The sequence below is a fragment of the Moschus berezovskii genome, chromosome 4 (genome assembly GCF_049115385.1).
Source record: "Moschus berezovskii isolate FMDL1 chromosome 4, NW_MosBer_1.0, whole genome shotgun sequence".
Classification (NCBI taxonomy): domain Eukaryota; kingdom Metazoa; phylum Chordata; class Mammalia; order Artiodactyla; family Moschidae; genus Moschus; species Moschus berezovskii.
This window is the reverse complement of record NC_142463.1, coordinates 117,348,955-117,366,239: the sequence shown is the minus strand read 5'-3', so window position 1 is coordinate 117,366,239 and position 17,285 is coordinate 117,348,955. Positions and strand designations below refer to the sequence as shown.

The window sequence follows — 17,285 nt, the reverse complement described above, 5'->3', positions numbered from 1 at the left end:
ATGGTCAACACCAAAATCAGACTGATTATATTCTTTGCAGCCAAAGATGGAGAAGCTCTATACAGGCAGCAAAAACAAGACTGGGAGCTGACTGTGGCTCAGATCATGAACTTCTTATTGCAAAATTCAGATTTAAATTGAAAAAGTAGGGAAAACCACTAGACCATTCAGGTATGACCTAAATCAAATGCCTTATGATTATACAGTAGAAGTGACAAATAAATTCAAGGGCTTAGATCTGATAGGCAGAGTGCCTGAAGAACGATGGACAGAGGTTCATGACATTTAGCAGAGGCAGTGATCAAGACCATTCCCAAGAAAAAGAAATGTAAAAGGCAAGATGGTTGTCTGAGGAGGCCTTACAAATAGCTGAGAAAAGAAGAGAAGTGAAAGGCAAAGGAGAAAAGGGAAGATATACCCATTTAAATGCAGAGTTCCAAAGAATAGCAAGGAGAGATAAGAAAGCCTTCCTCAGTGACCAATGCAAAGAAATAGAGGAAACAATAGAATGGGAAAGACTAGAGATCTCTTCAAGAAAATTAGAGATACCAAGGGAACATGTCATGCAAAGATGGGCTCGATGGAGGACAGAAACATTATGGACCTAACAGAAACAGGAGATATTAAGAAGAGGTGGCAAGAATACACAGAAGAACTCTACAAAAAAACAGATCTTCACAACCCAGATAATCACGATGGTGTGCTCACTCTCACCTACAGCCAGACATCCTGTAATGTGAAGTCAAGTGGGCCTTAGGAATCATCACTACGAACAAATCGAGTGGAGGTGATGGAATTCCAGTTGAGCTCTTTCAAATCATAAAAGATGATGCTGTGAAAGTGCTGTACTCAATATGCCAGCAAATTTGGAAAACTCAGCAGTGGCCACAGGACTCGAAAAGGTCAGTTTTCATTCCAGTCCCAAAGAAAGGCAATGCCAAAGAATGCTCAAACTACCGCACAATTGCACTCATCTCAACACTCTAGTAAAGTAATACTCAAACTTCTCCAAGCCAGGCTTCAACAGTACGTGAACTGTGAAATTCCAGATGTTCAAGCTGGTTTTAGAAAAGGCAGAGGAACCAGAGATCAAATTGCCAACATCTGCTAGATCATTGCAAGAGCAAGAGAGTTCCAGAAAAACGTCTATTTCTGCTTCATTGACTATGCCAAAGCCTTTGATTGTGTGGATCACCATAGACTGTGGAAAATTCTTAAAGAGATGGGATTACTAGACCACCTGACCTGCCTCTTGAGAAATCTGTATGCAGATCAGGAAGCAACAGTTAGAATTGGACGTGGAACAACAGATTGGTTCCAAATGGGAAAAGGAGTACGTCAAGGCTGTATATTGTCATCCTGCTTATTTAACTTATATGCAGAGTACATCATGAGGAACGCTGGGCTGGATGAAGCACAAGCTGGAATCAAGATTGCCGGGAGAAATAGCAATAACCTTAGATATGCAGAGGACACCACCCTTATGGCAGAAAGTGAAGAAGAACTAAAGAGTCTCTTGATGAAAATGAAAGAGGAGAGTGAAAAGTTGGCTTAAAGCTCAACATTCAGAAAACTAAGATCATGGCATCTGGTCCCATCACTTCATGGGAAATAGATGGGGAAACAGTGGAAAAAGTATCAGACTTTATTTTTTTGGGCTCCAAAATCACTGCAGATGGTGACTGCAGCCATGAAATTAAAAGATGCTTACTCCTTGGAAGAAAAGTTATGACCAACCTAGACAGCTTATTAAAAAGCAGAGACATTACTTTGCCAAAAAAGGTCCATCTAGTCAAGGCTATGGTTTTTCCAGTAGTCATGTATGGATGTGAGAGTTGGACTATAAAGAAAGCTGAGCACCAAAGAACTGATGCTTTTGAACTGTGGTGCTGGAGAAGACGCTTGAGAGTCCCCTGGACTGCAGGGAGATTCAATCAGTCCATCCTAAAGGAGATCAGTCCTGGGTGTTCAATGGAAGGACTGATGTTGAAGCTGAAACTCCAATACTTTGGCCACCTGACACGAAGAACTGACTCATCTGAAAAGACTCCGATGCTGTGAGGGATTGGGGGCAGGAGGAGACGGGGATGACAAAGGATGAGATGGTTGGATGGCATCACCAACTCAATGGACATGATTTTGAGTGAACTCCGGGAGTTGGTGATGGACAGGGAGGCCTGGCATGCTGCGGTCCATGGGGTTGCAAAGAGTCAGACACGACTGAGTGACTGAACTGAACTGAGACATAATTTCAAATCCTAGCTCTGGTATGTGCTAGTTGTGAGTTCTTAGGCAAGTTCCTTAAATTTTTGCCCATTTTTTCATCTGTATCGTGGATAAACTACTTCATAAGTCTGCTGTAAAGTTTAGTGAACTAATGCTTACAAATGCTTAGCACAATCTCTACTACAAATTAAGTCTTCTATACATATCATCCATCATCATGAAGTCAGCTAAGGTAAGAACTGTCTTCAGGCAATTGTGGAGATCACACCAAATGCGATGGAGTGAATGTGTTGGAGTGAATAATACACTGCAGATTTCCTATGGTTAGCAAAACATTGGAAGTGGTTTAAATTTCTAACAAAAAAGGACTAGTTTGATAAATTGCAGATTATATGATAGAAGTGCCCTCTATTTCAGGCACCATGTATTGTGTAATCAAAATGTCAGTTGTGGTTATCCTTTGAGACCCCGAAATTGGCTTGAACATTATCCCACATACAGTGGGAAGTCCTGGAGGGACAATCACATAATGATTTGGTGGCAGGGTCCTGTGAGGGCAAGGGTATGGGCGGGTGATATTTCCCTGTTCACTTCTGCTGCTTCATCGATCTTCCATTTATGAACTATCTTGCTTTACTGTCTGCAAGCTTTTCTTCTGCACCAGTCAGACCACATTACATCCTATTTCCATTCTTTCACTCCCTCAAACAACACTGACTCAAAGGCGTGCGTGCAACAGGCTTTCACTGAATATTTGAGACAACGAAGAGGATTCACATTTTAGCACATTGAGCAGTGTGAAGTCTTTTTTGCCCTCCTGTGGCCAAGGAATCTTCTCATGAGTCCCTGAGAAGCTCCAGAATCCAGACACCAAGTCCTGTAGCTTTTCTTCTTCTGCTACTCAGGCCCCTACCCTCCAACGTGCACTGACCTTCTCTGCAGAAGAGGGGATTTGAGGTCTTACTTTCCAAAGAAGCCTGATAAGGTATCTTAGGAAAGAAACGTAGTTTTGCCTGTAAGAGAACCCTGATGTGACTGTAATTTTGTATATTTGTGTACCTGGCCCCACAGGCTCCTTTAGGGCATGTACCTATGCTCGATCTATGCCTCAGGAAGGGGAGCAATAGAGCAAATAAGAATCCGTGCACTGAGTTAAACACTTGGGTCCCAATACTGGGTCTGCTGCTGACTAGTTAGGTACACACTGTAGGAAATGAGTTGCAGGAGGATTGAGATAAGATAAAAGGTAGTGAACACAGAGCAGGGTCTGAGGCATGCCCTGGGTCCTCAGTAAATGCCTACACTGATTGTTCCCAGATGGATTCTGTGCTGTCAGTCTGCAGAGAAATATTCATGGATGGAGACATGTCATTCCAAGCTGAAAGGAGGTCTTTGGTGTGATTGAGTAACTTGGTTTCCTAATGTAGAATGTCAAAGGATGAGTTTTTAGACGATTGTTTTTCCCCTTAGTAAGACTGTAGTTTAAATATTTGGACACAATAAAGGAAACTTTTACTTAACCAGGTTGGGAAGAAGAGTGGAAAAGAGTTCATCGTTTCATCTAAACAGTAACAAGCCACAAAACCATGTCAGGCTTCCCTTCTCATTACTAATCACTTAACACTGCAGATTCGTTTTGGGTCTTTTTTTTTTTTTTTCTCTTTATACATATAGAACAAAACCAAGCAAGTTTAAAAATTCTTTATTTGAATTTTAGACAAAAAACAAGTATTGCATTATAAAGACTTGCTTAAAAGCATATCATAGTCTGTTGTCATTGTTTATGTGTTGAAAACCAAACAAAACAAAAAATTTAAGGGAGAAAATGGCACCTCTTTCCTCCACATTTTAACCCATTCTTAACTGAGCACGGACACAACCTTAGAAAGAGAGTCCTGGTGAAACGATGTCTCTGACGCTGCCTCCTCAGGTTCTAATGGCTCCGCGGGAGAAGCACTATTGGTCTCAGACTAACGATACTGCCAACATACTGATGACAAGTGACTAGTGTCTCTAAGGCCAGGAGCACAGAGCAGTTTCCATCTGAAGTTCTATTTCCCCACCATCTCTCATGAAGATGACTAACCTAGAAATTAGGGTTGAGTGTGAGTTAAAATGGTCCAATATACATCTGCTGCGAAAGTCAACCCGCTAAACTCTGTCTGAGATGATCCTACTGGGCAATACGCCAAGCCTCCTGGTCTGCTTGTTGACTAATGGTCAGCAACATCACTGGGGGCAAGCAGCAAGAGAGTGTGCTGTTTGTTGACTGTGGCAAACGATAAACTATGATTTACTCACTCCTTGGTTCCCCATTGAATATAATTAAAAGTCTTTTAATGTGCTAAGTCTCTAAGGCTTCAAGGTAGCAAAGCACTATGTTGAGTATGGTGCCCACTACTTGATAGTGACTAGCCATGACCTGATTCACACACAGGACAAGTTTCCTGATCAAGATACCTCTGTCATCCTTCTTTTCATAAGTTCTGACAGAAAACCTAACAGATAATGAACCCACAGATATTAGAATAAACTGTGAAAAGTTCTAGTCTTGTCCAAAATAAAATTTGTTTTAAGTTTAGTCATTAAAAATATAAGTTAACAGAACAGACTCTTTTTTTTAGGTAAGAGAAAAGTGTTTTGTTTTGTTTTTTTAATGTGCATAGTTCCATCTGGACTCTGGCAACATTTTGGGTGGTAGTCCAATGTTCTATTTCCTAGAAAACTAAAAATCAATCTCAACCCCTAGGGGTGAGGGGAAATAGGAATTGCTCCCTCCCAAATATTATTAGGTGTAAGAATAAAAATTTCTTACACTTCATTTTATCTCTTTAAGCTTTATTCTGCTTTTAAGGTAAAATTTATAATTAGTATTCATATTAGCAGCGAAGATCCTAATTTCTATAAATTAAAATGACTCAAGACTAACAGAAGTAGCATTTGGCAAAGAAGGAGGGGTCTACAGAAGATCAAAAATGTCTATCAATTCTGGCATTAAGCAATCTTATTTGAGAGGTTAATTTGTATGAAAACAGCCAATAGGATAGTACGCAAGGTCTCATTTGAAGTTGAGTCATATGACTGAAGCAGGAAGCTGAGTTGGCCCAGCAGTGTGCAGTGGAAAGAGGGCTTTCATGGTGGAAAATTTCCATGAGGTCAGACTGAAGCGGGCATGGACTCTAACTCTGGCTCTTCAGTAAAAGTGGTTACTTCTAATAGTTGAAAGTGGAAGCTGCTTTGAAACTTGGCAACGTGTTAGAAAGTCAAATATAATTACAAGTTTTTCTCTCTGATTGTCAAGTTTCACCACCTGAGGTTAGTAAAATAGTGAGAATCAGAAAACAGTACAAAAGCTGCAAAGAGCCTGAGAGTTCTCCAGCTTTAATCTCGCCAGATGCCACAGCAGCAGTTCTTACCAGAGTGTCACTGCTGTGACTACTGGGGCTTCATTCCCGGGAGGCAGAGTCCAGCCAGGAAAGCTTAATCGGGACAGTGTCTCTTTAAAAATGCTAGAAACATCAGTTTGAATCCCAAATTTCTTGTCTGTTTCTAGTAGTGTTTATTCAGAACACTCAGGAATGACTCATGTAACGTTGCTGCTTTCAAATACCTCTGTGTCTACTTGCTAACAAGAGAAGGCAAAGAAATGCCAGCTTTGTTCTGAAGCCTGGAGTCATTTTTTTTTTCTTTTTTTAAATTAGAAGATGCTCTGAGCTTTCATAATCACAGGGAATTTCTTCCTTGTGAAATGACAAATGCTACCCAATAACATAAACCACAAGGATGGTAAGCAATATATTTCTTTCAAGATGATCCTTTCACAAACCCTAACTTTAGAAAGAGACATTTCACGCTGTGGTCCTAATGGAGCTGTGTCCCTGTTCTGCTGAGTGAGTTAAGCCCCTGAGGAAGCAGCTCCTGACACCTGACTCAGTAGGGAGCACAAGGGAACATCTACTTCCATGAAGCCTTAAAAAGTCGCAACCAGGTGGGAAAAAAATGCCCAGAAGCCTTCACCATCACTTCCCAAGAGAGAAGTACCAGTGCCCCAAAGGGCACAGTCATCTAGTAACAGGCGGACTTGACCTCTCCGTGAGCTTATCTAATATTCTCACAAACTTGCAAAATACCACTTAAAGACTTAATAAATTAAAAAATTAAATAAATATACATCCACGCAGCCGCCATAATTCCTGGTTGCCATCCCCAAAAGGCAATCTCACCACAACAATTAAGGCAGAGAACAGCTTAATTTATTCATCAGGCACAGCAACTTTCATTTCCTAAAGGACCTTGAGCTAGCGTACAGGCATTAAAAGAAAAACACCATGATGCCCAGGGATTAGCAGTAGCCTTGACAGCAGTTTAAAAAGTATAATATTTCTTTGCACTTGTCAGTCGCCTTTCACTCATTTCCTGAAACTTTACCCTGAGGAGAATCCTGTTCCCACCTCTCAAAAAGATCAGTTCCAGAATAGGTCATGACAAGGAGCAGAAGGGTCGGTGAGTGAAAGTAGGCAGGGCTCCCAGACTGCTTTTTATGGTCACTTCACAGGTACTCTTAATCCACACTTAACCCACCTGAAAGAGAGGCATTCAGGTGACACAACATGTAAGTCTTCAGTCTGGCCACTTGGTAAAATGAGCGCAGGAAAAGCTGGGAGTGAAGGGATAAAGTAAAAGCGAGTGCTCAAACCAAGAACTCCACGTGATGGTTCGCTCTTGTGTGATTCAGTGCAAAGGACAGCAAGGAAGCACCATCTATAATCACTCCACGCACACTTGTATGTGTATCCACCGTAATGACTACCTCAGTTCCAGGGGAAGACTGGCAGAATGGGAATGACCATGTCACCACTAACTACTAGCCATGGCAGCAGCCTCGTTTGGAATAATTCACGGGACAGAATGGGAAGGATCAGGGCTGGGAGAAGACATTCCAGGAGAAGACTGGCCTGCAACCTAAAGGTCTTCGAGGCACTTGCCTTCTATGTCTTGGTACCCAGTAGAAGGAAGAGTGGTCCCCTGGGGAAGTGACTCTTGTCTGAAAATTGCCCAGGACAGCCAAATCAGAGTGGAGTGCTGCCCTGATTTAAAACGGTTTGTACATACAGAAAAGGAGGCTACTGATACTTCTCAAACTCCAGATTCCCAGGGCACAGAGCAACAGAGCCCCCTACTTCCCCTCACAAGAGTTAAACTGATTTCCTCCAAAAGCATCTAACTGACTTAGACAGAGAAGCATCACTGTCCAGACAGAAGTGTTGGTACGTCTTCAGAATTATTTAAGAACCATGATAAATTCACAGGCAGAAAACTAACTGGCTACATGTAAATCCTTGAGGAGCTGATATATTTTCTCTGTTCTTTTCTTGCAGGGAGGAAGAGACTGATACAGTCTGGAATGGAAGGGAAAAAATCTGACCAAAGCAAGTCAATTAGGATAAGAAGCGGATAAGAACTCTACTGAGAAAATGAAAAGTTTCAGAGGAGGAGAGGGTCAAAGACCCATTTTTGAAGCTAAAGGTAGAAATCACAGAGAAGAAAGTAAAGTACAAGTGAACAAAGTAAGATATTTTTCTGTTTTGTTTTTGCTTTAATAATGGGAGGACAAAATAATTAAATTCCTTCACTGCCTTTTCACTGGAGAACTGAAAATTACTGCCATATTATGGGAAGCACTCCACCAGTAGGAATCTAATTTGCCTGTCTGCATAGTCTTAAAGGAGTAAATACCTGTCAATTCTCAAGAGAAAAAACTCGTGTTTGTTTAAAGTCACCTACATGCTCCTTACTTGAACTGGGTATCATATTAATAGAAGGTGTGTAGTGTGTGGAGATCCACAATAAAATGAAGGACTTGTTTTGTGGTCTTTGAGGATCTGAATCAGATAAGCAAAGACATAAATGCCTGTGCTAATTCTTAGCGGCCCACGGTCCTCAGAATAAATGGCTTTAAATTAAACTGCAATCTCATCAAACTTTCAGTGTTTTAAATATGTGCATTAATGGAGCTACCCCCTCTTTCAAAAAGCCCCCTCCGTCTCTTCCATTTCATTCTCTCAAATTCACTACCCTCTCCCGCAATACAGTTGTTCTCGAGCCGTTTCAGGTGTGAACCACAAACCCCAAGATAAACTTTGCCACCGGAGGATTTTCCCTTTTACCTAACACTCCAAAGGGTTTGCCTCTCTTGGGGGTGCTTTTGGCTCTGCTGGTTCTGACATTTGCTTTCCAATAAGCATACATACACAATTGGTTTGCATTAAGTTGACGAAAGATCTAATCAGTGGAAACATCTGTGTGTTGTTAAATGAAAGCAGGTACCTGTAAGTGAAACGGCAGAGAGGGGAAGCAGGTCTTATTTGAAAGAGTATGGCTATTTAAACGCAAAACAAATACAGAGGGAAAAGTAATTTAGAAAAGTACAGGAAAAAAAATCTACCCCAGGCAGCGGTGAAGAATGCAGGGCTACCTATGCCCCTGGAGAACTGCTGCTTGCCTTGTGTCTGAGCTTCAGTGCTCTTCAAGTGGATAGGCAGATGGTGAAAAATAGAGCAGCTTCGTTTTTTCCTCTTCTATCTCTTGAATTCTATTATGAGGCAGTTCTCTGCTTGCCACCGAGGCAAAAAGAAACATTTCTCTCACCCACTCACCAGTCTGGCAGGGTCCCATTCTTAGTTTTCCAGTGTAGCCCCAGGGTACTACTGTAATGACTCAGGGATGGTGCTGACAACGTGGGCTGCCTCCGGGGCTGCTGGAGGGGAACCAAAGAAGGTGTTGGTTTGATTCCTCTGCTGATCCCGGAGGTAAGGAGGAACTGACGAGCTTTTGATGTGGAGGATTCTGGTGTCCATCACCTGACAGTCAATCTGCATCATCACTTCGTAATCTTGCCCGTTGATCACATTCTCTGCAGAGAGGAATACACACAAGGAATAAATATTCAACAGAAGGCGAAATTCCGCTAGAAGCTTCAATCCCAGGAAGACATCATGAGCTCCAAGGTGTGAACTGTCAACACGCTTTCAAGGGTACAGAGAGAATTCATCGGTCACTAATCAGAGCTACAGTGCCGGGATGGGCTGTCCTATCCTCAATTCTAGTTCCCAAACACCTTCACTGGCTCAGTAAGCGCTGCAGGCACTGTCAGAATTTATCTATCCACAGACACGGCGTGTCTTGTATGCTTTCCACACAGTGTCTCACCATGACTGCAGCGACTGGAAGAGAAGGAGATTTCAGATGCAGAGGGAGGGGAGTGGGTGTAGGGGAAGAATACTTGAGTCCTCTCCTTCCCTTTCAACAGTGGGAGGAGTAATTTGTCAAAGGGACCACCATATCATGTGAATCGTAAGGAGGCCTTGGCCAAGACTGCTTTCCTATGCATCAGTAATATTTCTAATTTCATTAAGATATTCCCAACTATGCATTTAAGGGTTAGAAATTAGGAACATAAAAATACAGTGAAGGCTATAGTAATTTATTCCCTGATTTGTAATTCTGGTTGGTTTTTTCCAACTTGTAGTCAATGAAACTTGGCATAAAACTGATGGAAGAATTATAAATAGATAGCATCTTTCAAGTCCAGCTAAACAGTCACAGCAATACAGTTAGAGGATGTGTGAACTTGGAAGAAGGCTGGAGAGTCAACGTGGCATCTCAGTTTGCATTTTCAACCATGAATCCAGAGCTGGGTGTGGCGATCAGGAAGAATGCTGGCGAAGGCCTAGTCCTACACTGCCTTTTCATGAAGATGATACACAGCCAACCAGTGATTTTTAAATTAAACATTTGGCTTCTCTAGAACAAAGAATTGAATTTAAAAGCAGAATTCTTTCTATTCCTTTACCTTTTTATTTTTTATTTATTTTTTACTACTACACCATGTATGCCAAGTATTATAAATCCAGAGGAAGAAAATCCAAAGTTTGACATTTGATCCTCAGATTCCACTATGTTTGGGAAAACTGAACTATGGAGTCTGTCACTTACGAGGCGGGAAAAGATTTACAGAAATCACCTAATCCAGGGTGTCTTAAAACAGGGTCTAATGCAAAGACTTTGGAGAGTCCATAAGTTCCCTGAAATTACATGCAAAGTTTTATTTGTGTGAGCATTTTTCTGGAGAGGGAGGTTATATCAGATTCTTAATGAGGTCACACCTCTTAAAGGTTAAAAACTATTAAATCTAATAAGGTATCAACTTTAAGTGCCTTGAGCAGATCATATATCCTATTTTAAAGCTAACAGAAGACATCATTCTTCAACTTTTATTGGCTAATTATTTCAATTCTAAAATAGTCTCCACTGATGGTGGATTTCCCCCTACAGGTCTTATAAGTCTCTTTGATTACAGTTAAAGCTAATTTCCTTCTTTCCCAGCCTTACTAGTGATGAAGAGCAGTCAGCTGCTGCTGGATATTAACTAACCCTACTTATTTTTTAAGACCATTGCTATGGAATTTTAACTCCAATTTTACAACTCCTGCTACTCTGTAGTGGCTATCAAATCATTTACTTATCTTTAGAGAATTAAATCTGACTGCCTGTAAGTTAGTCAACGTTTCCCTATCCAGGTGTTTTCTTTTCTAAAAAGTAGGCAATGGAAGAAAGACAAGCTGCTAACGTATTTGGAGTTATTACATTCAGAACATGTGATAGGGTTCAGATTCCAAGGTACCACACTAGTCATTTCCTTTTGGAACCATGGTCCCTCTTTTTTAGAAAAACTGAAAGATTGCGCACACACATACGCATAGATGACCGAATAATGAAAAGCACGTGTATAAGAGGCATAATATACATTACTAATTTTTACTACTTTCCTGGATTGACTCAGAACCCAGATGACAGTTTAAGATCAAAACTAGGTTCTCTCATATAGCCCATACCACCTGCAGAAGTCATCAGAGCCCACGTGCCTGCTATATTGATAACTGGAGTTCTTTAATATCTTAAATATTGGGAAGAGATGAAAAACCTGGTGATATGAGTTCAGATGTTTTGGGGAAAACTAAAACCAAAAACCTGGGAGTCCCCTGCCATGGCTGAAATGGCATCATTATCTTAAGCCCAACCAGGAGGCTCAGGCTAGCTATGGTTTGGGAGGCTTTAAAATGGACTCTGTTCTTCACTCCTTTCTGAACTTTGAGGCCAAGGAAATGACCAGCAACACTAGAAGAAGACTCTACCAGATAGGATATGAATGTCTTAAACCGAATTTAGGAAGCCCTTCTAAACGACAAACTGATAATTTAGGGTTCAAAGTGACATACCATTAGGACTCCCAAGTTACCCACAACCTCTAAAAAAGTAAGAGTGGCTCTAGTAATTTCTTTTCTTTGGTCCACTCTGTGGGACCCTATAAAAGAGTCCTTTGGGGGTTTCAGTACTGACCCCCTTGCATAATGAGTGGGATGTTCTCAACATTACTGATGAGGTTCTAATTATTTTAACTAAAGGAGAACAGAATGGGAAACAGCTTATGATAACTTGTGGTCTGGTAGGCCCTTCCCCTGTGCTGTCAGGCACACAGTCTGCTTCCAGGAGCAACAGAGAGACTCTGAAACTCTGAAATTTGCTCCTCACTGTGAATAATACAAGGGGTCTGCAGGTGGTGCAATGGTAAAGAATCTGCCAGGAGATGCAGGAGATGCGGGTTCGATCCCTGGGTTGGGAAGATGCCCTGGAGAAGGGAAAGGTTACCCACTCCAGTACTCCGGTATTCTGGCCTGAGAATTCCATGGACTGTATATATAGACCATGGGGTCGCAAAGAGTCAGACATGACTGAGTGACTTTCACTTCACACTTCCAGTGTTCTTGCCTGGAGAATTCCATGGATGGAGGACCCTAGTGGGCTACAGTCCATGGAGTCACAACAGTTGGACATGACTGAGCACGCGCACACGTGAATAACATACACCAGGGTAGGTTCTAACTGGAGAGATGAGACCTGAAGATTCTGGTGACTCAGGGAAAAAGGAGAGGAAGAACCTCTGAAGGAAAATCCAGACAGGATGTGAGAGACTGAGGACTGCACACTCTCATTAAGGGCCAGGCTTCCATTATTAATGGGCAGCACCCCTGGAATAAGAGAAAACATCACGGCTCATGGGCTTTCTGACAAGAGAGAACAAGGTAAACACTGGACTGGGGAGTTGTTAGAGCTGAGTTATGTGAAAAGATCGCTAAAAACATTTTTTGTGTACTTAATGAAAAAAGACAGTGACTATTTGGGAAAAACAGAACTAAAAGGAATCGTATGAAGCACAAATGGTGGAGTTTCACTTTCCCTCTTGTACTGGCAAGCACTTTTTTTGGGTGCTGCACAAGTGATGGAACTAACCTTATGTTCTGGGCCTTCTGGAGTAAACACAATGAGAAGAAACATTGACCTGAGTCAGGAAAAAGGTATAAAATATGAATACTTCAAGTTCAAAATTAATCAGGCAAATAAAAAGGAAGAGGTGATTGACTTGAAACATGAGCACCAGAAAGTGATTCTGAATGCTCAGAAGGACTGGAAAAGCATGAAAAACAGTGCCTGGACACTGGAGGTGGAAAAACTCTCGGCAACGTGAAATTCTGAATGCCTGTAAACGCACAGTAACCGAATTAAGAATGGGCTGCCAAGAGGCTGTTAGCGGGGAGACGACGAACACATCCACCAGAGCCTCGCCCGTGAACAGAATTCAAACACCTCAGAATTTTACAGAAAGCTTAATTTAAAAGCAAAACAAAACAAGACTTCACCAGTGCTGTGCAAAGAAGTTATGTATGAGAAAACAGGTTTCTATGCAGAGTCAGACACTAATCCTAACAAGAGGCAGCTTGCTCTGTGCAAGCTAGGCTGGTGACTGGCAGTAGGCTGTCGGTATTTGTGACTGAATTCTGCGGGGTGTGGAGGGACATGGAAGGTAAATAAAAATCCCCCCCTTCCACGGATCACAAGAGATAACTTCATCCAAAACAAACAAACTGAAAAATCAGGAAAGAAACCCAACGGGGTAAGAAAGAGGAGACAAAGGGAATGGAAGGTGGGGACAGAATGAACAATAAAGTGGGAAAATATCACATACGTCCTGGTTTTGACCGTCCCAGTGCACCATGCACTGGAAAAACAATTAAAAAGCTCTTTTTACTCTTCTACCCTAATTCTCCATTCAACTTCTTTTTTAAAAAATTAATTTAATTGTAGCATAATTACTTTACAATATTGTGACGGTTTTTTGCCATACATCAATATGAATCAGCCATAGGTATAGATATGGCCCCTCTATCCTGAACCCCCTCTCATCTTCCCTCCCCACTCTATACCTCCAGGATGTCACAGAGCACCGGCTTTGGATGCCCTGCCTCATACATCAAACTCACACTGGTTATCTATTTCATATGTGGTAGTGTATATGTTTCAGTGTTATTCCTGTTTCAAGAACTTCTTCTAAGAACCTTCTATGAAAACTCCAATATTGATCTTTTTCTTTATAATCAACATATAAATGTTCCATGTCACTGAATATGTTAAAATACTGACAGAAAAGAGGTTTGGCTCTTTTTAAAAATGTCTAGCATTTTTGAAGATAGCAGGTAGGGGACCTCTGGTAGAGCTGGAACCTTTCAATAGTCATACTGCAGACGGGCTTCCCAGCTGACACTGCTGGTAAAGGAGCCACCTGCTGATGTACGGGTCATAAGAGACGCAGGTTTGATCTCTGGGTCGGGAAGATTCCTTAGAGGAGGGCAGGGCAACCCACTCCATTTTTCTTGTCTGGAGAATCCCCATGGACAGAGGAGCCTGACAGGCTACAGTCCATGGGGTCGCAGAGTTGGACACGACTGAAGTGACTTAGCAGGCAGGCATACTGCAGATGGAAACATAAAATACACTTCCAACTTGACTCTTTCCAGAAACATAAGGAAGAACACCTGCAGGAGCAAAGAGATCCCAGTAACTACTATTGTCTGCCCTTTGCCGATTCTCTAACAGTGGAGAGATTTCAGGCTGTGAGTGTCCGAAGGCAGGGAGGGACAGTGGGAGGGGCTTGACATATTTAACTATAAGACAAACCAGAATTTGTTAAACATTTAAAAAATACATGTGTACTTATTTATTTTTTATTGAAGTATAGTTGATTTGCTCTATTACATAAATTTCAATTGTATGACATAATGATTCAATATTTTTATAGATTATATTCCATTTAAAGTTATTATAAAATATTGGCTATATTCTCTATGCTTGTAGCTTATTTATTTTATACATAGTGGTTTCTACTTTATTCCCTACCTTTACCTTTTCTCTCCCCACTGGAAACCACTACTTCATTCTCCATATCTGGAAGTCTGTTTCTGTCTTATTATATTCAGTCATTTTATTTTTTATATTCCACATATAACATACAGTATTCGTCTTTCTCTGTCTGATTTATTTCACTAGCCTAAAAACGTCCGTCTAGTCAAGGCTATGGTTTTTCCAGTGGTCATGTATGGATGTGAGAGTTGGACTATAAAGAAAGCTGAGTGCCAAAGAGTTGATGCTTTTGAACTGTGGTGTTGGAGAATACTCTTGAGAGTCCCTTGGACTGCAAGGAGATCCAACCAGTCCATTCTAAAGGAGATCAGTCCTGGGTGTTCATTGGAAGGACTGATGCTAAAACTGAAGCTCCAATACTTTGGCCACCTCATGCGATGAGTTAACTCACTGGAAAAGACTCTGATGCTGGGAGGGATTGGGGTCAGGAGGAGAGGGGTATGACAGAGGATGAGACGTCTAGATGGCATCACCGACTCTATGGACATGAGTTTGAGTGAACTCCGGGAGTTGGTGATGGACAGGGAGGCCTGGCGTGCTGTGATTCATGGGGGCGCAAAGAGTCGGACATGACTGAGAGACTGAACTGAACTGAAATGAATACTCTTCAGGTCCATCCATGCTGTTGCAAATGGCAACATTTCATTCTTTTTCATGGCTGAGTAGTATTCTGTTGCAGCTACATATACCATATTTTCTTTATGCATTCATCTGCTGATGGACCTAGATTGCCTTCATATCTTGACTAATGTGAATAATGCTCTCAACACTGAGGTGCATGTGTTCTTTTGAATTAATGTTTTCATTTTCCTCAGATATACACTCAGAAGGGGAATTGCTAGATCATATGGTAGTTTTAGTTTCTTTAGACACTCCATGTTGTTTTCCATAGTGGCTGCACCAATTTACATTCCCACCAACAGCGTACAAGGGTTCTCTTTTCTCCACATCCTCGCCAACATTTGTTATCTGTGGTCTTTTTGATGACAACCATTTTGACAGGTGTGAGGTTTTGATTCGCATTTCTCTAATAATCCATGATGCTGAACGTTTTTCAGGTGCTTGTTGGGCATCTGTATGTCTTCTTTGGAAAAATGTCTATTCAGGTCCTCTGCATTTTTTTATCTGGGCTGTTTGCTTTTTCAACATTGAATTGTTATGAGCTGTTTATATATATTTTGGATATTAACCCCTTACTGGTCATATCACTGCAAATATTTTCTCCTATTCTCCTGTTTTCTCCCAAAAAGGTTGTCTTCATTTAGTTGATGGTTTCCTTTGTTATGCAAAAGCTTTTAAGTTTAGTTCAGTTCAGTCGCTCAGTCTTGTCCGACTCTTTGCGACCCCGTGAATCACAGAACGCCAGGCCTCCCTGACCATCACCAACTCCCGGAGTTCACTCAAACTCATGTCCACAGAGTCGGTGATGCCATCCAGCCATCTCATTCTCTGTCGGCCCCTTCTCCTCCCGCCCCCAATCCCTCCCAGCATCAGTCTTTTCTAGTGAATCAACTCTTCGCATGAGGTGGCCAAAGTATTGGAGCTTCAGCTTTAGCATCAGTCCTTCCAATGAACACCCAGGACTGATCTCCTTTAGAATGGACTGGTTGGATCTCCTTACAGTCCAAGGGACTCTCAAGAGTCTTCTCCAACACCACAGTTCAAAAGCATCAATTCTTCGGTGATCAGCTTTCTTCACAGTCCAACTCTCACATCCATACATGACCACTGGAAAAACCATAGCCTTGACTAGTGGACCTTGGTTGGCAAAGTAATGTCTCTGCTTTTTAATATGCTATCTAGGTTGGTCATAACTTTCCTTCCAAGGAGTAAGCGTCTTTTAATTTCATGGCTGCAATCAGCATCTGCAGTGATTTTGGAGCCCCCAAAAATAAAGTCTGACACTGTTTCCACTGTTTCCCCTAATTAGGTCCCATTTATTTACTTCTGCTTTTATTTCCTTTGCTTTAGGCGACCGAGCCTAAAAAATAGTACTACAATTTTTGTCAAAGAGTGTTCTGCCTATGTTTACTTCTAGGAGTTTTTATGGTTTCCAGTCTTACATTTAAGTTTTTAATCCATTTTGAGTTTGTTTTTATATACAGTACTAGAGAATGTTCTCCTTTAATTTTTTTACATGTAACTGTGCCATTTTCCCAGCACCACTTAATGAAGACACTGTCTTTTCTCCATTGTATATTCTTGCCTCTCTTGTCATAGATTAATTTGCCATAAATGTGTGGATCTGTTTCTGGGCTCTCTATTCTGTCCCACTGATCTATCTATCTGTACACAGAACCATACTGTTTTGATGACTATAGCTTTGTAGTACAGTCTGAAGTCAAGAAGTGTGATGCCTCCAGCTTTCTTCTTTCTTCTCAAGTTGCTTTGACTATTTGAGGTCTTTGGTGGTTCCATGTAAAATTTTTAGAATTGTTTGTTCTAGTCCTGTGAAAAATGTCATAACTACTTTGATAGATTGCTTTGGGTAGTATGGTCATTTTAACAAGATTAATTCTTCCAACTCATGAACATTGAATGTCTTTACACTTATCTGTACTGTGTTCAATTTCCTTCATCAATAACTTATAGTTTTCAGGGTACAGGTCTTTTAACCTCCTTGGTTTAAATTTGTTGCTAGGAATTTTATTCTTTTTGATGCAATTGTAGATAGGATTGTTTTCCAGAATTCTCCTTCTGATAGTTCATTATTAGTATGTAGGGAAACAAAATATTTCTTTAAT

The 17,285-nt window shown here is 41.2% G+C and overlaps 1 protein-coding gene across 2 annotated transcripts in view; it reads right to left on the bottom strand.

Moving 5' to 3' along the window:
- Positions 1 to 3,912: 3,912 nt before the first annotated feature.
- The window catches only part of ATF6 (activating transcription factor 6), a 250,627-nt gene continuing 237,254 nt past the window's right edge, over positions 3,913 to 17,285 (bottom strand). For both annotated transcript variants that reach the window (XM_055401458.2, XM_088835977.1), the window contains exon 16: positions 3,913 to 9,139. In XM_055401458.2, the coding sequence (XP_055257433.2) occupies positions 8,931 to 9,139 (209 nt within the window). In that variant the 3' untranslated portion in view covers positions 3,913 to 8,930. The remainder of the gene's footprint in view (positions 9,140 to 17,285) is intronic.